The sequence below is a fragment of the Syngnathoides biaculeatus genome, chromosome 3, assembly GCF_019802595.1.
Source record: "Syngnathoides biaculeatus isolate LvHL_M chromosome 3, ASM1980259v1, whole genome shotgun sequence".
In the NCBI taxonomy this organism is placed as follows: Eukaryota; Metazoa; Chordata; class Actinopteri; order Syngnathiformes; family Syngnathidae; genus Syngnathoides; species Syngnathoides biaculeatus.
The window spans coordinates 5,674,427-5,695,486 of record NC_084642.1 but is presented as its reverse complement, the minus strand read 5'-3'; the positions used below and the strand labels follow the sequence as shown (position 1 = coordinate 5,695,486).

Here is a 21,060-nt window from a genome sequence, read left to right as displayed (position 1 = left end):
TGATAGCGACATTTTTGTTTTTGGTGTGGCAGCAATACACTAGCGTACATCTCTTACTCACGTCTTATTTGATCCTAATTTTTTGTTTTCTCCTTGGAGGCGCGTATGGAGTGGTGCTCAAGTGCAGGCATAAGGTAAGAGGCCTCTCATTTATTTATGTAACATCACATTTTACAGTTTGTGTTTTGTTGCGCTTGAACCACAATACAGTTCAAAGGGGGAAAAAAAATTATGTAAGAGGGGCTGAATCTCTGTTTTCACATTCATGAATAAGTTGATTGATCCCCAGAAGCTCCTCAAAAGAAGTTTCCAAATGAATTGAACGAAATGAATGCATTCGACGCGAACGGCACTTCCAGCGCTGCCTTTATGTACCGCCGCACTACTTGAATGCGCGTGTGTCTTCCTCTGCTTGCGTTTTCTCAGCACTTTGTTTATCGAAGCATCGGCAATGTTGTCTGGCCGGGAAGTCTCGTCAATTGCGCTCAAACAAAGCGCGAGGCACTCTTACGGAAATGATACTCAAATTGAAATGCGGGGGAAGATCATGAGCTGAGGAATTTAAGAAATATATAGATTTCTTTAGACAAGATACAACAGAATGGACAGACGGAATGACCGCCACATCAGCAAAAAAAAAAGATGGAGCCCTTACCGCATACACGCATTACAACCTTTAAAAGTACCGTAAACTTAATCTGACCTTCCCTAAACCGTTAAACGCGCACGTCCAATTGTTCAACGTGTCGGTACATCTGTTGAGCAGTTGTTTGGTGTCCTCTTCATCTCACGATGTCAAAATGCCAACAGTATGATGAAGAGGACTGTTTCATTCTCCATTCTAATTAATACAGCAAATTTTATTCATTTCAAACCTGAGCGGCAAGTTGAGCAAAAAGTACTGAGATGTGACACAATTACAAATGGACTGATGATGGTTAAATTGTTTGTATAACTATATATAGGTTCCACCTTCCATTCTTCCACCTTGAGGAGGATGCTGGTGGAAAAGTACGGAGAAGGTCAGAAGGAGCTACATTGTGTCTTTGTGGATCTAAAGAAAGCCTATGACAGAGTACCAAGAGAGGAACTGCGGTACTGCATGCGCAAGTGCGGTGTGGCGGAGAAATATGTTAGAATAGTACAGGACGTGTATGAGGGCAGCAGAACAGCGGTGAGATCTGCCGTAGGAGTGTCAGAAGAATTTAAGGTGGAGGTGGGAGTGCACCAGGGTTCCGCGCTGAGCCCCTTCCTGTTTGCGGTAGTAATGGATAGGCTGACACAGGGGTCGGGAACCTTTTAGGCCGAGAGAGCCATGAATGGGAAAATGTAATTTCAAAAGAGCCATGCAATAGTTTAAAAACTAAAGACAGGTGTATTTGAGCATTTATGTGGAACCGACACTTTTAGAGTAAAATAAGTTGAAATAACATTGTTATGATGTTGCTAACCAATGATGACAAAAGCACTTCTGGTCTTGCGTATGGCTTTATAGTCTTTCATACATCGTTAGATGAAGCTTCATGCAGGCGTTGAAACTTCCATTCGTTCATCGTGAACGTAATTCAGGATGATTTGCTATCATGACGGTACGAAAACCTAACAAGAGCACGTTTAACTTGTCTTTACCCGAAAACAGGCATGAATGTTTTGGCATACTCCTCCATCTGTGAATGGCTGCTCAGTCTTGCCGAAAACTGTACAACTCCCCATCTTTTTTTTCTTGAGCGATCGTTTGCACAATTAGTTGTCGCTACCTGCGCTGCGTTGGACCCCTTTTGCGCCTCTGCACGTCTTCTGCTCTGGTGAACTACGGCAACTCCACTAGGACAAACTACCTCTGCGTCATTTGCGTTGACCGCACGACAGAAATCAAAATGTACAGTATATGTCGTTATGAGGGCTCTGCGAGCCATACGCAACCATCAAAAGAGCCACGTATGGCTCGGGAGCCATAGGTTCCCGACCCCTGGGCTAACAGTAAAAAAGTGTGGAAAAGAAAACAGTGGAAAAGTACAGAGAAGGTCAGAAGGAGCTACATTGTGTCTTTGTGGATCAAGAGAAAGCCTATGACAGAGTACCAAGAGAGGAAGTGTGGTACTGCATGCGTAAGTCTGGTGTGGCGGAGAAATATGTTAGAAATAGTACAGGACATGTATGAGGGCAGCAGAACAATGGTGAGGTGTGCCTTAGGTGTGACAGAGGAATTTAAGGTGGAGGTGGGAGTGCACCAGGGTTCCGCGCTGAGCCCCTTCCTGTTTGCAGTGGTAATGGATAGGCTGACAGATGAGGTTAGACTGGAATCCCCTTGGACCATGACGTTCGCAGATGATATTGTGATCTGTAGTGAAAGCAGGGAACAGGCAGAGGAACAGTTGGAAAGATGGAGGGCCGCACTGGAAAGGAGAGGAATGAAGATTAGCCGAAGTAAAACGGAATATATGTGCGCGAATGAGAAAGGTGGAGGAGGAAGAGTGAAGCTCCAGGGAGAAAAGATAGCGAGGGTGGACGACTTCAAATGCTTGGGGTCAACAATCCAGAGCAATGGTGAGTGTGGTAAGGAAGTGAAGAAACGGGTCCAAGCGGGGTGGAACACTTGGCGGAAGGTGTCTGGTGTTCTATGTGACAGAAGAGTCTCCGCTAGGACGAGCTGCCAGGCAAAAGAGCGAGAGGAAGACCAAGGAAAAGGTTGATGGATGTGGTGAGGGAAGACATGAGGGCAGTTGGGGTTAGAGAAGAAGATGCAGGAGATGGGCTTGGATGGAAAAAGATGACACGCTGTGGCGACCCCTAATCGGGACAAGCCGAAAGGAAAAGAAAATATATGTTCCTGCACTCCCCTGCGTACACACACATATGTGTGTCTATTGTACTTGATTTTTTCTTTTAATGCGTGTACAGCACTTTGTTGGCGCTGTGGTCGTTTTCAAAGTGCTTTTTAAACCAAGGTGAGTTTTGTCCAGTTGTGTTGGTGACGTGGATTTTAAGGTTCAGAAAAATGTGTCGCGCAGACCAAGCAACACAGCAGACCCACAAACACTGAAGTATTATTAAGACCGACAAGACAGTCCCTGACCGTACCGCAACCCGAGTAACAGCAAAATGTCGTATATTTCATAATATCTGCTGAAAGACATAGGGGCTCTATTTTTGAAGATTGCACAACGACGGTGGAGTGCCAAAACCGGCGCCTCTTAATTTTCGTGCAAGGTCCGTCGTGGGCGTTTGGCAATTTGTCAGAGCGGTGCGCGGCGAGTTCGGAGCACCGACGCAACGACGGCGTGTCCTTTCACGGAAAGGTTGCGGAGGTCTTGGGCGGTGTGAACTTTTAAGTGTGCGGGATTACAATTGAAAAAAAATAAAAAATAAAAAAATACTGCACAGTGGGTTTCACAGATTGTGAGGTCGTTTATTCAAGAGTTTGAAGGCGGATGGATTGAAGTTCCTGTGATGTCGTTTGAGGTACGGTTGACGGGCGAGCGGGTGTTTCGTGAAAGAAACGCAAGAATTTAGGTTGCGCATGTAGGTCAGGGCTTTTGATAGAATTTGGACCAGGAGAGGAGGCCTTGCCGCCAGCGCACCACTTCAGAATCGGAGATTTCCGCTTGCTGTATTTCAATCAATCGGTCCTTTGGTTAATGACTGTCGCTATTTTTCTATCCGAAGCCCGTAAGTGTACCGATCCGATTAATTGTTTTCTTTTCAGTCAAGAGCTACAAAAGCGCCACTACTCTGCTTCTATTCATGTTTACATTTACAGTACATTTGATTTTGAGGTAGCACGGTTTTATAATGGGGATTATTTCAGGACCGACGGACTCAATCCAAGGCCTCTCGCACAAATTCAACTGGGATGGGCTCCAGTGACCCGTCATCCTGTGAGGATAAGCGCTATTGAAAATGAATGAACGGAATGGATGGATGGATGATATTTCTGTACAGTTTAAACCCAAACAAAGCGGGCGTAATTTATTATAGCCGGTTTTTGACGTTCATAAATAGCAACACTGCCATGTGAAACGCATTTTTGGTTAAAGGTCTCAAATCCTGAGGAACCTTCTCTTTTTTTTTTTTTTTTTTTTTTTGGAGGGTTCTCTGTCCAAACATTTCTTAACTATTTTTTTCATTTTTGTTTTCGGGCCAAACCTTTACAAAGTTTCCTTTAGACAAAAGTAGTGCCTTGACAAATCTCGTGCAATCCTCATGCGAAGGATCTACAGCAGGAGTGTCGAACTCATTTTTGTCGCGGGCCGCGTTGTAGTTCGGGTTTCCCCTCAGAGGGCCGTTATGATTGTGAAACCATAAAAATCGTTTAATCGCCTCATCGTATTGACACCTGAAATTTATTAATTGCTTTTGGAACCATAAATCAAGGATAATGGGTTTTTCAACTATTGTTTGGTAACGTAAAAAGGCTTGCAATACCTCAACGTTATGATTTATGATATGACAATTTGAAATTTTGGTCCAGATTTGAACAAGAATCACATTAGTTGACATTATTTGCAGTTGCGGGCCACATAAAATTATGTGGAGGGCCGGATGTGGCCCCCGGCCCTTGAGTTTGACACCTGTGCTCTATAGTATGTTGGAGTGGGTTGAAGAGTTTCATTTAGACAAAAAGAGTGCTTCGCTGCTATCTTGCTGCCAAAAAAATAAATACCTTGGAAGTAAATCAAGGAGCTTGATTTAGCCATAAGTAGTACTTTCACACCATATTTTGGCATCTGTATGCAATCATAAACCTTTTTGGAATGATGAGTTTTGCTATTTGTGATCTATATTTTCAATTTGTATTAATCACATGCAGCTATGAATAAAACCAATCACTACAGTTATGCAAGGCTTCAATTGAAATCTTTATCGGACAGCCGTCGTCTGGATGTGCTGCGACTGACTGGCAGATGGTCCGGGGTGTACATATTTCATCATATTTATGAGCACCTTTTAAAAGGTGCCATCATTTTAATGGCAATTTCAAGCGCAAAATGGCGGTTGTCAAGGTGAGGGATCCGACTCACTCATTTGTCAGTTTATTGACCTTTTAAAAAAAAAAATTACTATATTTTCAAAACATTACCCTCTGCCTTTATTTCTGTAACTGCTTGTAGTAGTTCAACGCAAGCTATATTACTATACTTCACATATTGTTCACACTGGAACAATTTCATAACATGAATATTGATTATGATGTGCAGTATGAAGAGGTTATTCAAATACAACATCATGTGCCCCTGGGTCCATGGGAAATAGTACAGTGATGCCTCGGTTCTCGACAACAATCCCTTCCAACCCTTCCAGAAAATGATTCGAGAAGTGATTTGTTCAAAAACCAAATCAATGTTTCCCATTACAATGAATGGAAAAAGAAATAATGCGTTCCTAGCCTAAAAAATTTGGCTTTTTAAAGCATTATTTTTCACTTTAAAATAATTTAAGAAATACATGTATTTTTTGCTTAAAATGTATGCTTTAGTAGTAGAGTAGGCTAGGCTGGGAGTGCATTGCTGTATCTGTAGCGAGTCGGCCCCCAGCCTTATAAATTTTTCTTTTAAATTAACAAAAGTGCAGAATAACTTGAAACAAGCAACTCGCGTTCTTTGGAACCATGATTAGGGGTTAATACGGTAGTCCTCGATAAGAAGAAAAACAGCAGTCACTACCGGGACACGTCTGTGTACAGAGGCTGCGTTATACAGAATAACAAAAGTGTGCTGGTTGCATTTTTTTTTTTCCCGGGGGGGCGTTTGAATTGACAATAACAAAACGCGTCGTGGGCGGGTCAACCGCTCGCGCCGCGCGCGACGTTATTTCCAGTTTTTTTCTCGGCGGCGTGGGAATTCACAACAAAGCACTTCATGGGTCAGCTGATCTGGCCGAGCGCAATATGTTATTTCCGGGTTTTGTCGGGGACGTTCGAAAACAGAAGGAAAAAAAATCTTGACATTTTCGTTCAAAAACGGAGACGTTCGAGAACCAAGGCTTTACCGAACAACACAATACTGAAGAGTGAAAATGTCAATTCATTTTGGAGACTAAACATTGTTCTACTTCATGAATACCTAAGAAATGTTTAAAACAATTATTCTATAATGATTTGTTTGCTGTCAGTGAATTCCCAATGTGTGTGTTTTTTCTTCAAGACTACATCATAAATTTTGAAAGACGCATGAATTATGAACAAAGAATTGAATAATGCCGAGCACTTGCGCTCTGTGCCCATTAAAAAAACAACAGCAGTAGTTGACGGGTCACAATTTTCAAGGATACAAATATAAAAATGAATTAAACTAAACAGCGTTGCAGAAAGCAGTTTGTTTGTTGATGTTTACATATTCTCCTGATGTGATCATCAGTCCATCTGTTGAGGGTAGTATCCTCCCTCCATGTTGGGCTTTGAGTAAAAGTGTTTACATTCAACAACCAGAATCTAGTACATTTATTGTACATAATAGCGTAGGATCAAATCAAAGAGCTGTAGCAAACAATTTTGCCATTGCATATATGATGATGCCCGGTTTGGACTGGAAATGTCAGACAGATGTTCATTTATATCTGTAAAAATACAGTATTATCGTGGTGCAGTTTGCAGTAATGTAAAACTGCACTGCATCACAGAGACAGAAACTGGAAACACGTTTCGGTTACCTGTCAAGGTACATGTCAAGCGAGTTCTGCATTTTTTTTTTTTCTTTACGACCACCTTGATATTAAAATTAAGGTCCATGTACTATAATATTCCACACTTGCAATTCAATTAAGATGACTAACAAGACTAGTCATGTTTATTTCCAATAATGCCTTCTGTACTGTATGACATTTCTGCATTTATGTAGTACTAGTACTAATTAGAGGACTAAAGATGATGAGCCGCACAATGAAGTTATGGGAAAGAGTAGTGGAGGCGAGACTCAGGACAGACAAAAGTATCTGCGAGCAACAGTATGGTTTCATGCCTCGAAAGAGTACCATAGATGCATTATTTGCCTTAACGATGATTGTGGAAAAGTACAGAGAAGGTCATAAGGAGGTACATTGTGTCTTTGTGGATCTAGAGAAAGCCTATGACAGAGTACCAAGAGAGGAACTGTGGTACTGCATGCGTAAGTCTGGTGTGGCAGAGAAGTATGTTAAAATAGTACAGGACATGTATGATGGCAGCAGAACAGCGGTGAGGTGTGCCTTAGGCGTGACAGAAGAATTTAAGGCGGAGGTGGGAGTGCACCAGGGTTCCGCGCTGAGCCCCTTCCTGTTTGCAGTGGTAATGGATAGGCTGACAGATGAGGTTAGACTGGAATTCCCTTGGACCATGACGTTCGCAGATGATATTGTGATATGCAGTGAAAGCAGGGAGCATGCAGAGGAACAATTGGAAAGATGGAGACATGCACTGGAAAGGAGAGGAATGAAGATTAGCCGAAGTAAAACAGAATATATGTGCGTGAATGAGAAAAGTAGAGGGGGAAGAGTGAGGCTACAGGGAGAAGAGATAGCGAGGGTGGACGACTTCAAATGCTTGGGGTCAACAATCCAGAGCAATGGTGAGTGTGGTAAGGAAGTGAAGAAACGGGTCCAAGCGGGGTGGGGAACAGTTGACGGAAGGTGTCTGGTGTTCTATGTGACAGAAGAGTCAAAAGAGAGAAATGAGCTCATAGAGGGACAGCCAACAAGGTTAGAGAGAGCAGACTTCGATGGTTTGGACATGTCTCGAGGCGAGAGAGTCTGAGGATGGAGCTGCCAGGCAAATGAGTGAGAGGAAGACCAAAGAAAAGCTTGATGGATGTTGTGAGGGAGGACATGAAGACTGTGGGTGCACAAGATAGGCTTAAAAGGAAAAAATGACACGCTGTGGCGACCCCTAACGGGACAAGCTGAAAGGAAAAGAAGAAATAGTACTAGTACTAATCGTGAAACGCTAGATGTTAACTAACGGAATCTTAAAATGTCATTGAACCAGTTTAGGGCGTGCCCTGCCTCCTGCCCATTGACAGCCGGGATAGGCTCCAGCACTCCCGCGACCCTCGTCAGGATAAGTGGCTAAGAAAATTGATGGATGGATAGTAGTTACTGCTTTAGATATTTAGATTCATCCATGATGCCTTTTTTCTTTTTCTGTAAATAAATATTTAACAATACATTGCCTCCTGGTTCCACGCTTTTGGGACTCACTAACATGAAAACTAAAAAAATGTTAAATGATTGTGATTTACACAGCAGACGTAGTCCGGCATTCATGTCGACGTGTGAAGCTGGACCCTGACCGAATTAATAATAGGTTTGCCGCACGAGAGCCGTTATTTTTACTTTTCTCAGATGCAAATGGGAAGGGGGTGGGGGGATAAAAAGGTGGAGGGGGGGGGGCAGAAAGAGAAGCAACGTGAGGATTTTTGCGTGCACGCGCATTGGCAACGGAGCGGAGGAGGTACTGAACTGAATGTGGAGACCTTGCTGATGGTAAATGGGTCACTCTAATAACACGCTAAAGCCGAGCTGGGATTACTTGAGTCAAACATAAGAAAATAGAAAGACGCGCGATACCGGGCTGTGACCCAAGCGGGCGACTGTCACCCCACTTAACATAATGCGTTCTGAAACGTGGACGTCTAAAATCACGTACGCTTCCATACAACGGCGCGACTTGGAGAGAATATTTAATTAGGCAAGCAAACGCGTGCCAGCATTTGTGCAATGTTCTAGTCCAAGTGTTGTAGCGTATGTGGGTGTGTACGGAGGCTTACTTGCGAGATTCAATTTGGGAGTGACGATAGCGCAACCTACATACTCGCCTGAAGCCGATTCGTCAGGAATGACCTGTGAAATAATTACACGAAACACAATCAAGTGACTTTGTAAACAGATGTTATGAAAGCTGGAGCAGAAGCAGTTGCCGTCGACAGTGAATACGTAAAGTCAGGGTCGGGATGCGTCTTTGAAAAATGTATTCTCAGATAGTTACTAGCTGCCTGTGAATCATGGAGATATTAAATTGGAATAGTTTACCTTGATTAGAAATTGTTTTTTCTTTTCTCTAACTGTGTCATCTTTTTTTTTTTGGGGGGGGGGGGAGGGTCCAGATTATGTAATGCCTTTACTGTCATGAACCAACAGTGCGAGGCTGGACCCAAATGCAGGACTCCGAGACGAGGGCATGCTGTTGGGTTTATTCAAAGCTGAGATCAAACACCGTGTAAGCAGTCCGAGAAGGTAGAAGCACAACAACGCAAGGCTCTAGGCAAAATCCAAGAACATGAAGCGAGGTCTGATGACTAGGAGGCAACCTTGAAAACGTGAACTAAAACGGGACTAAACTATGGCGGCACAGGATCGCTGTGACGAGGATAGCTCAATAAACACTTTCTCTCTGTGGTGGGGATTCTTGCTAGGAGTGAACTCAACTCACTAACTCAAGGCAACGGCAGTGACAAAACTCCAAACTTAAACACACAGTCTAATTGGAGTCCACATGGAAAACAGCTGTGGCTGGTGACAGGTGTCAGAGGTGACACCGCCCAGGCCGTGGTCTAGCCTTGCTCCTGTCATTTAAATACAGTATATTCTGTTACTCCCCAAGCCTGCTCTGCATACTGTATGTTTGGATCTTCCAGAATGGCACATTCTTTAGTGTTTTTAACTAACCCTTACTTGCCTAAAGAATATACAAGCGCAAACTAATGTGATGTCACATACGAAATATGGACAGTGAGAAAAAAAAATACTCAACAACATAGCAGTGGCACAAATGATGAACCCCAACATATAGTGATGTAACACTACAGTAGCTAACTCGAGGACAAACATACATTTGTGATTGAAAAAAGCTAAAAGCCAAATCTTTTCATTTTGCGTTACTGTGCCTAAAATGAAAAATCATCGTTTTTAAGCAGTAGTACTGAGACAATGTAGAGCTGCTCGTATCCTAAGCAGACTGAAAAAGTCAGCGTTTATTTATAACTGTGCTGACACCACAGTGGCTCCAAAGGCTGATGAGCGAAGGTCAGAGACGCCGCACACGATTAAAACGATCCTCAGCACCCGGCTGAGATGCTGTCACAGATCTTGAAGGCGGCCCGCTGCATCGTGCGCCGGTGCTAATCATCGGGACGTCCTCCTCTACCGTTCACATCCACTTGCCTTCGTCTTCGGCTACAAGAACATGTCGGCGGATTACATTTTACTCCTCAGACAACGTGAAAATGATCTCTCTCTCTTTTTTTTTTTTTTTTTTTTTAACCGCTATCTGAAGCATCTTGAGCCAACCAGTGGGTTTGTGTAGGAGATCTCACTGCCAGCCCCACGCTGCGCACCAGCACTGATCCACCTCTGATGTCTGACCCTCCTTGAATAACAACGCCATCGAGAAGCATCGGAATCGAAGAGACGGCCGAGGGAGACTCACATGTGTGCTACTGTTATTTTTAGTCTTTTGACTCGCCTATTCAATCTGAATATTGATTTCAGCTTAATTGTAGTATTTTTAAAACGAGAAAGTCAGTAGTCTGTAAATTTTGTTCCAAATTGGGACCTCCTCCAAAAATACTCAGTACCCCCAGCATGAGTATCAATAAAATACAATAGGTGTCATGGGCCAGCGGCACGGGGACAGACCCAAATGCAGGACTCCGAGGCGAGGGCATGATCTTAAGAACGGTTATATTTCAGGAAGAGGTCGTACAAACCTAAGAAGTCCAAAAAGGCGGAACCACAAAAACGCGTGCCAAAAAGTCAAAGTCCAATAATCCTGGAACAAGGTCCGAAGTACGAGGCAAAGCTTGGAAGGCAGAGGCACAAAAAACGTAAGGCTCGAGGCAAGGTCCAAAAACATGAAACGAGGTCCGACGACAACGACGCAAAACTTGGAAACATGAACAAAAACGTGACTTGACTATGGTGGCACAGTGACAAAGGATTGCTCTACACTAAAGTTGCGACTTACACAGAGTAGTGGAGTATCCCAGGATGCAGTAAAGCACATGCAACGAACTGGCAAATGCCAGTGAAACGTTTAAGTACTTGGTCCGTTAGTGTCCAAAATGCAACACAGCTTGTGACAGCTGTCAGAAATGGCACCGCCCAGGGCAGTGGCCTGGCCACGCCCCTCACAGGAAGCGCCGCCCACTTTAAGTGTTCCTCAAAACAAGGAGAAATTTCATTCCTACAAGTAATCACGGCAAGCCACTGTAACGTTATGCGGACTTTGAAAATTAACACTGGGCTTATTTATAGGAAAATAAAGAAAATAGATTCTTAAAAAAGGGCCTGAATAAACAAGACAGATCGCAAATAGGGCATACCTGATTCGTTAAAAATGGTCATTTTGACTTGACAGTTGTCCATGATAAATATGTATTAAAAAAAATAATAATTTTGTACCTCTAATTTGAAAACAGTGAGCCCAATGAAAAACAACCAATCTGTGACTGACAAGGTGTAAGTCGTTTGTCCCACTTTAGCGGGCAGACACTTCGTGGACACACCCCTGGGATCTCGCACTGACCAGTTACCTCACCTCACAGGTGTCAAACCCAAGGCCCGGGGGGCCAGATCTGGCCCGCCACATGATTGTATGTGGCCCGCAAAGCCAAATCTAGTGTCAATTTCCATGATTCTTGTAAAAAATCTGAACCAAAATTTCAAATTGTCATATATCGTAAATGATAAAGTTGAGCTATTACAAGCATTTTTGTGTTACCAAACGTGAATAGTTGAAAAACACATTAGCCTTGATTTCTGATTCCAAAAATAGTTCATAAGATGAGATGATATTTTTATTCCACAGTCAAAACGGCCCTCTGAGGGAAACCGGAACAACAATGTGGCCCGCAAGAAAAATGAGTTTGACACCCCTGCCTTACCCTTAAAAAAAAAAAAAAAAAAAAAAAAAAATCTGGATGGAGTATTTTTAATTGTAATTAATTTTATTGAACTGAATTTTTAACATTAAAAACTTCAGTGTTGGAAATTCTGTTCCTGGCCCAGATGTGACTCCGATTTCCTTTTGCATCGTAACATTCTGGGCCAATAAAGTTGATTCTATCTGCTGGTTTGAATATTTATACATTATTACCACCCAAAAATACATTTCTAAAAACAACACAAAATCAAAACGAGATGCAGAGCGTTTAATTCATGTCCATTTTTTTGGGGGGGGGGGGCATGCATTATTCATGTCCCCCATGAGCTCCTTTGAAACGAGACCCGAGTGAGTGTTCCTCTCACGTTTGCATATTACATCAATGACGGCCAGAGATGATTGATTTAAACATACAGTACGACAACAAAAGCATTGACCCCCCCCCCCCAAAAAAAAAAAAAAAAAAAACCTCCAAGAGAGCTCAGCCCACTTGACGATGACCTTCCCACAAGCGTAAGCCGACATCGCCCCACGACTGCGAGAGAAACTGACGTGAATCGATCGATCGCCAAACGCCGTCCGGCACTTATCGGGTCTTCTTTGGCTCCGCGATCAGACGACGTGTGTCACCGCTTGATGAGTTCCGAGCCTGTTGTGTTTTTTTTTTTTTTTTCTGCTTCCCACATGCAGGACTCCCCTTTTCACACAGAATGAGTCACGGCTTACTGGTGGTCACCCGTCTTGCTTTTTCCTTTTTTTTGCCTTTTCATTGATTTCACTTCGGGTTTTGTTTTTTTTTTTTCCTCCTCCTCTCCGCTATTTTGGCTGGATTTTCATTCTTGCGTAGTAGACCCTGAACACTTCCAGACAAACACAAATGAAAGTGTTACAAGTCATTCTTCACCCATGACCGGTGCAGTGTTAAAATCTAACAAGTGTTCCTCCGTCACCAGGTCTTTGTTTAATGCTATGGATACTCAATTTATAGTTCTAAATCATGGCTCAGCTACGGGATTTCCGTTTCACAGTACTCAGATAATTGATGACGCCGCAAACTGGTGCGTGCTAGGCCGGCAACCACTTTTGGCCATTGCCGGAGTATTATCGATGGTACAGTGTAGACCACAATGGACCTTTCCAATTGGCATCTTAAGCTCCGCCCCCTTAGCCATGCCCCACAAGCTTTCAAAATGGCGACTGAACAGGACATGTTTGAAGTGGATTCTTTATCACGTATTCCAGATAAAATAGGGTTATGTTTTTGCCCCAAATGCGGCAGACTTGTCGAAGACAGTTTCTACAGAGAGGTCTCAACTATTTCACGCAAGGATATGTACACGGAATTAGGATTTTGGACGGAGCCGGACGCAATGTCAGAGTTACGGCGAAACGTTGGCGATCGATGCAAAAAAAGTTTGACGCCTCACAAACTTTATATTGAAATCCAACAGGATAAAATAGTGGAATCGTACTGCGCATGTAAAGCAGGGTGAGGACTTTTTACTTGGAAAGATCACGAGTAACATTGTATTCTTTAGAAGTGAGTGGGTGTATTCATTTGACCCAGTGCTCTCTCTTAAAAGTCTGATGTGATACAAATGGGGAAATAGACATTTCTCTTGCATGACATTGCGGATTTTACGTATCGCTAACCCGACTCTTCGGCATCAAACATGACACAATTCATTCAGCAGGTCAGTGATACACCAACAAAGTGAAACTTGTTCTCCTGCAATGTGTAAAGCACTGATAATAATGCAATCAAACACCGAGAAGATACTTCTCCCTCACCTTACCTTTGAACATACAGCCTTGTGTTTGTTGATATTGTCCACATTTAGTTGTACGTGCGCTCTTCCGCGAGCCTTGATCCATCGTAGACACTTGGTCAACTGTGTTTTAGGCTTTGGAAAATGAATCGACAGAGCAGGATATCTTTCATCAGAATTGCACGTTTCCCAAGCGCATCTGAGAACTATTTTCTTCATAACATTAACTTTTCCAAGCGCCCGCTACTGACAACCAGCATTGCTCGTGGGACAATACGGCGAGAGGGGCGTGTCAATACAGGGGTTAAGACAATGCGGCTATCTGATTGGCCATTATCACACGAGTGATTGACAGGTCGGAAAGCTCCGTAGGGAACTGTACCTCATACCCATTGATCTGTATAACATGCTGTAATAGCGTAATTGAGCAGACTTCAAAGTCGATCTATCAAAGTTGGTTGAGGATGGGATGAAAAAAAAAACCCAACTCAGGCCGTTATTGAAGCCAAGTCGAGCCTTTCCAAGAAATGTGGGATGTGTTAAATCCTCGGCACATCAGCGCCGCGGAGAAGCAAAAATCTACAAAAGTCTAAATCTGGAACGAGACCAGATTGTTTGAATCCAGCGAGGTCACTGAAGCAACTTGTAGAAAAGCTGAAGGGACCGAAGATGCATCTGAGATGCCCTCATGCAATGTTTGATGTTTTTGTTCTGCGTGTGGGTTGCGCTGCAGAGAAATAAAGTAATTGCCTTTCGCCTCTATAAACTGGAAATACTGTATCTGTTCAGCTCGGTGAAATAGTTTTCTGCTTCATTGTTTCTACGTATCCATCCATCTGTTCATACAGCCATCCGTCCGTGCCCGTCGGGAGGAACATTTCAATAATAAATTATATGGATGGTAAATGGCCAACTAGAAGTCAGAGCTGGAGTTGCAGTGTGTGTGCGTAACAAAAACAAAACAAACAAAAAAAAAAAATGGTGGTGTTTTGGGGGAGCTGCAAGGCATTAATGGCATTTCGATCCATTGGAATAGGGTGGGGGGGTTGGTGGGGGGGGGGGTTTGATAGATGAATAAATTGAGTTGGAAGTTTAGACACGGAATGAATTGAACTCAGAAGATGACACCGTATTAAGGATTCTAATTATGAGCAATGTTTATTTATATACATTCAGTGGCTTAGTCCATGGCTGCAACACAGTCACTGTGATTTGACAGGCGCGTATGCGCCCGATCCAGCGCAGTGAACCACAGCCTGACATCTTTTTTCTTTTTTTTTTTTAACACGGAACCACACGGTCCGTAACCTCTTATCAAAAAAGAAAAGAAAAAAAAAAAGACTGGATAGCGCATACACATCGAGCGGTATGTCGATTGGTTGAAGCCAGTTGGCCGCCATCTTGATACTCCCAAAACGTGTGGAGGACATGGTTTACAGGTTGGATTATGGTGGGCGTTTTCTTCAAAATTTGGCATGGAGAATTAAAACTGGTCGTGTGAGCTTGACATTTTTTCACTTCTGGTAACATGAAGGATTTTTAATTCCACTTGGTAAGCCAAAAAAGGCTGAGTGCAAAGGAAAGACATAGAACACCGTGACTACCAAGAAAGCTTGCACATATTACCTAGGGCCCGATTTCCGTGACATGTTAGCTTTTCCCAAAATACGCTGTGAAGCACTATCGTCATAACATAGCAAAAATCTAAGCCTTTTTTGCCATAAAACCATCAAATTTTAAGTCAATCTGTTAGATATTGTTGGAGGATGCTTTTTTTTCCTCCGCATGATCGTTTAATTTCGGGTAGTGAGAATGTTGGTTATCCAAACAAAGGATGGAGATGATGAACAGTTTCTTCGAAGTATTTACTTACAGAATATTCCGGGCACTTATGAGTTACAGACAATGGCTGTAGAGAGCAGATGAGAAGTGCGAAGATACAGAGAAAGCACACATCCTTTATCTTGCCAGAAGGGCGGACTATGGGTGGTATCAAACCTGTGGCATGAGATTGGGGCTTTCCACTTAGACAAAGGGTTTCTCTCTGAACCGGTTCTAGCTGGCAAATGGATTATTACAAAGTGTCCAGTATGCAGTTCATCAAGGTTAGCCTACGTGCAGAGATGCGCTCAAGGACACATCTGGCTTCAGCTGAGGACATGAGGAAATTATGGAGTCTTGACTAAATATGGGCATAAGACATACTTCAATATATTTTTGGAAATAAGGACTCGCAATGGGAAAATACATGCTAAATGCATCGTTCATTTATCGTCTCTGCGACGTCCTATTTCAGACAGAAAATGTAAACTTCTTTTTTTGCATTTGAAAATCTAATTCAAATCAAGTTCCGCATTATGAAATTCATCAAAATTGTCCCTGAAAATGTGTTTTCTTGCTTATCCACCGATGAAGTTTGGGAAAATATTTGCGAAAAGTCATCAGCCTATAAAGGTGAAGCAGAAAGTGAACAACAACAATTGTAGACAAAACTTTGTTCAAGTGAATTAAGCTCATCAGCATATAAAAAAACAAAACTTTACAAACTTCAACAGTGTTAAAGTAAATCTTTCTAACTTACCTGTGGAATGTTTTCTCACAGCCACGAAACTGGCGGTTAACGCACAGGTCGGCATGGTTGTTTTGGGGTATCAAGATGGCGGATGGCGACTTCAGTTTTAGTGGCCAATGAGCCATCCAGTCTCTTTTTTTTTTTTTAAATCAGTGGCTCAGCCTAGTTTATCTGACGCCACCCCCCTGCGCTCTTAAAGGGATACACTCATAATTACAAACAGAACACACGTCCGCAACTTTACATCCGCGGGCATGACTGACCACACCCGCACATTTTTCCAAATGTGAGCGACTGCTTCAACGTATATCCTTGTGTGTTGTCAGGAAACCAATGAGCTGGTGGCTATCAAGAAGTTCAAAGACAGCGAAGGTAAAAAATAAATCCTCAACATGATCTCGTTCATAGTCACGGCTGCGTTTGACCTGTCCGCACAGAAAATGAAGAGGTCAAGGAGACGACCCTTCGGGAGCTGAAGATGCTTCGCACGCTGAAGCAGGACAACATCGTCGAGCTGAAGGAAGCCTTTCGCCGCAGGGGGAAGCTCTACCTCGTCTTTGAATACGTGGAGAGGGTGCGCACTTTCATCTGTCACTGGAGAGGGAATATTTTCGCCGTGCAGCCTGCACGCTCTCACAGTTCAGTTACACATTAAAAAAAAAAAGCATCACCATGGCAACATATGAACTTTGTTTTCAGCGCATGATGGTATTCCCTCACTACGTTGCTAGGGTTTCCAGCCCAGTCATTTTTTTTTTCTTGGGCGGCACGGAGAAGGGACCGTTTGCCTCGCAGCTTTGCGGACCGGGGTTCAAATCCCAGTCCCGCCTGTGTGGAGCTAGCGCGTTCTTTCTCCCCGTGCCTGCGTGGGTTTTCTCCGCGCACGCCGGTTTCCTCCCATGCATTAACTGAGGACTCGAAATTGCCCGTAGGTGTGACCGTGAGTGCGAACAGTTGTTTGTTTACATGTGCCCTGCGATTGGCCGGCGACCGGTTCAGGGCATACTCCGCCTCCTGCCCGCGGAGAACCGGGATAGCTTCCAGCGCGCTCGTGACCATAGTGGGGATAAGCGGAACAGAAGATGGAAGGGAATATTAAAATAAGTTGTCTTTCCAGTTCACGAAATGTTAAATTGTGTGCTTGCAGAACATGCTGGAGCTGTTGGAGGAAGTTCCGAACGGCGCGGCGCCAGACAAAGTGCGGAGTTACATCTACCAGCTAATCAAAGCCATCAACTGGTGTCACAAGAATGAGATCGTCCACAGAGGTGAAATTGTTGTTCCATTTTTCAAAATGGGAATGGCAAATGATTGTCTGCCTCTCATTGAATTATTATTATTAATAATAATAATAATGATAATTCCAGGGTGAAGCGCTCCAGGTGAACTTCATTTGACCTTCTATTCATTTATAGTTCGAATACCTGTCGTGAATTTTGCTGAGTTTTGACAAGTTCGCCTGTAATGGTTTTCATTCATTTTAGGCTCTTCCTACAATGGACCTTTCCGACCTGTCAATCACTCATACAATAATAGCCAATCAGATAGCCGCATTGTCTTAACCCCTGGCTTGCCACGCCCCTCTCGGCGTATTGTCCCACAAGCAATGCCGGTGGTCAGTAGCGTGCGCTTGGAAAAGTTAATGTTACAAAGGAAATGGTCCTCAGATGCGCTTGAGGAACGTGCAATTCTGATGAAAACACCCTGCTAGCCTACAAGGGGCCCGGTTGATTCATTTTCCAAAGCCTAAAACACAGTTGAGGAAGTGTCTACACTGGATTAAGGCTCGCGGAAGAGCGCACGTACAACTAAATGTGGACAACATCAACAAACACAAGGCTGTAGTATCTTCTCTGAGCTTGATTGAATTATTATCAGTGCTTTATACATTGTGGGAGAACAACTTTCAACTTTGTTAGTGTATCACTGACCTGCTGAATGAAGTGAGTAATGTTTTATGTCGCAGAGTCGGGTTAGTGATACAGACTTTTAAGACAGAGTACTGGGTTGGTTCCATTACGAGCCAAGTCAAACTTTTTCATCTGGTGACTACGGTACTGACAGAGTTAATCACCATTGATTAAACGTAGAAAATCGAACCTTACTGACATATAAAGACTACAATGATATTACTCGTGATCTTTCCAAGTAAAAAGTACTCACCGTGCTTTACATGCGGAGTACAATTCCACTATTTTATCCTGTTGGCTTTCAATAAGATTTTTGTGAGGCGTCAAACCTTTTTGCGTCGATCGCTAATGCTTCGCTGTAACGCTGCCATTGCTTCCTGCTCCGTCAAAAATCTTAATTCCGTGTAGATATCCTTGCGTGAAATAGTTGAGACCTGGACTAGTCTGACGGATTTGGCAAAAAACATACCGCAAAATTAGCTTGAATACGCGTTAGAGAATCGACTTCAAACCTGTTCTGTTCCCCTGCTAAAAATTTTCTATAGAAATCTATAGAATTCTCTAGAATTTGTACAGAATAACTTGTTCTGTAGAACTTTGGCTGTGATTTTCTATAGAATTTGTGCAGAATTGAATTTCTATAGAAATTCTATAGGACACAAATGTTCTATAGTTCTTTCGAAATTCTTTAGAAATGTTCTACAGAAAATTATTAGCAGGGTGTGTCGCCATTTTGGAAGCTTGTGGGACATGTAGCTAAGGGGGACGCAGCGTCGGACCGTCAGTCGGAAAGGTCCATTGCACCCAAAACCTGAACATAACATTTAATAAGTTTGTGTCTATTGTATCTTCACAAATACTAACAATGAAAAAGTGGGTTGACTGCTTTTGGGTGTACATGTGAAGGTTGCTACATTTGTTAATAGTAGAACTGCGTCAGTCATTTATTTGTGTTTGGATCCCCTGCTGCTCCAGATATCAAACCGGAGAACCTGCTCATCAGCTCCGAGGATGTCCTCAAGCTCTGTGACTTCGGTGAGGTTTTTTTTTTTTTTTTTTTTGTCACACGGTATCGCTATTTAAAATATGTGCCCAGGGCCAAGGAAAGTGTTATATCGTGTTTCTGTCTTCATCGCTATGTCACTGGAGCCTTTTGCAGATTGAACTAGTTTACTGTTCATTAAAGCCCACAACACCGTGGGCTGAGTCACCACCGCTATCAAATTAGCAGTAATCGCCGTAGTTATTTTTATCATTTAATTTTGCCTTGTGAAAAATCTCACAGTTAATTTATCACCTTGCAGGTTGCGTATCAGGGGGAGAAATTCTGCCGTGAGCTAACACCACTAACACAAACACTATATAATAAAAATTTGTGAAATGTCTTTTTTTCCCCCCGAGAAAGTAAGATTAATGCTGTTTGCTTGCCCTGAAAAAAAAATAAAGTTCCGTGCAGTTCATACATAATTTGTCATCTGTAGTGGAAGCTAGCCAGCCGGCTAGCTACTAAACTAGGTACTAGCTAGCTAGCTAGCGAAATAGCTAAGAACGGGAGATACGTGTGATTATCAAATAATGAATGACAGAGTGTGTTCATTTTTCATCTCTTGTGCGTTGCTGTGCTCAGGTTTTGCACGTAACCTGTCCGAAGGGACCGACGCCAACTACACGGAGTACGTGGCCACGAGGTGGTACCGCTCACCAGAGCTGCTGCTTGGGTGAGTAAGGCCTGAAGTGTGCCTCCTGCCCATATTTAGTCATGGCGGCATAATTTCTTCATGTCCTCAGTGGGGTTCTGTTCTGTTCTGTGACCAGTTCTGTCCTTGAGTGATATCGCGCTCCTCTGCACCTAGGCTCATAAGTTAACCTTGCTGAACTGTATACTGGAAACTTTGTAGTAATGCACCGCCAGCTATAACTGGTTTACACAAACTCTTTGTCTAGTGGAAGGTCCCGATGTTGTGTAATTGGTTAGATACCGCCCATGGTCCGACATTTAGACAGGATAAAAGATGCGTGATCTCTCTGTACCTTTGCACTTGTGACCTGCTACAGCAATCGTCTGTAACTCATAAGTAACCGGAATATTCTGCAAGTAAAAATTTCGAAGAAACTGTTCATCGTCTCCAACCTGCATTTGGATCACCAACATTCTCACTACCCGAAATTAACCGAACACGCAGAGGAAAAAAACGTCCTCCAAAAGGGAACGTCCAATGCTGATTCTAAAGTCTGTAGCGCCGGAGAAAAGGAGTCGGAGGCGGAGTGTCGGACACAGAAACAGAACTTGTTTTATTGTTCGACATCACCAAACTACACGCATAACGGCGGGAACTCTGTTAACCTTTTTGCTCCGGAAGCGCAACAACAAAAACAGTCCGTGCGGAACCCCGCACCCCAACTCGAGGTCCCGCGGGTGAATTATGTAAACACCACACAAGCCCCCCCAGAATTCACCCATAGTCAAAATCCTTGTGCCGTGGAGGGATGATGACCCGACCCCGGCGAGTGTGCACTGTAGGGGCCGATGGGGGCGGGGCCGCACTGTCCATTGAGTCACGGGACAAGGGCTCAGGCGGGGTCAAGGGTACCCCGGCGGGCGCAGGGGCACAGGGCAAAGGGGGACGACCCCGGCGCGGGGGGAGGGCCAACCCCAAAGGCTGGGCAATGTCCAGGTGCGCGGGTTTGATCCTGTCCACGGAAACAGTCTCGGGTCTGCCGCCAATGTCCACGAGCAGGCTCTTATCCCCATGCTCCAGGACCCTGAACGGCCCGTCGTATGGGGGGCGGAGAGGTCCACGGTGGGCGTCATGACGAACAAACACAAAATCCGCAGAGCGCAGGTGACGGGGCAGCCGGGCAGCTGGGGTGCCATGTTGCGACGTGGGAACCGGCGCAAACCCTTTTGCGGCCTCCAGCAGGGAGGACCGTTGCCTGGCTGCGGACCAGGGCGCTGTG

The 21,060-nt window shown here is 43.8% G+C and overlaps 1 protein-coding gene across 1 annotated transcript in view; it reads left to right on the top strand.

Annotated features, from left to right (window-relative positions):
• Positions 1-4,988: 4,988 nt before the first annotated feature.
• cdkl5 (cyclin dependent kinase like 5) overlaps positions 4,989-21,060 on the top strand; it is a 34,587-nt gene continuing 18,515 nt past the window's right edge. The window contains exons 1-6 of the mRNA XM_061813384.1: positions 4,989-5,003; positions 16,519-16,564; positions 16,630-16,766; positions 17,340-17,460; positions 19,078-19,137; positions 19,730-19,820. Coding sequence (XP_061669368.1) covers positions 4,989-5,003; positions 16,519-16,564; positions 16,630-16,766; positions 17,340-17,460; positions 19,078-19,137; positions 19,730-19,820 — 470 coding nt within the window. The remainder of the gene's footprint in view (positions 5,004-16,518; positions 16,565-16,629; positions 16,767-17,339; positions 17,461-19,077; positions 19,138-19,729; positions 19,821-21,060) is intronic.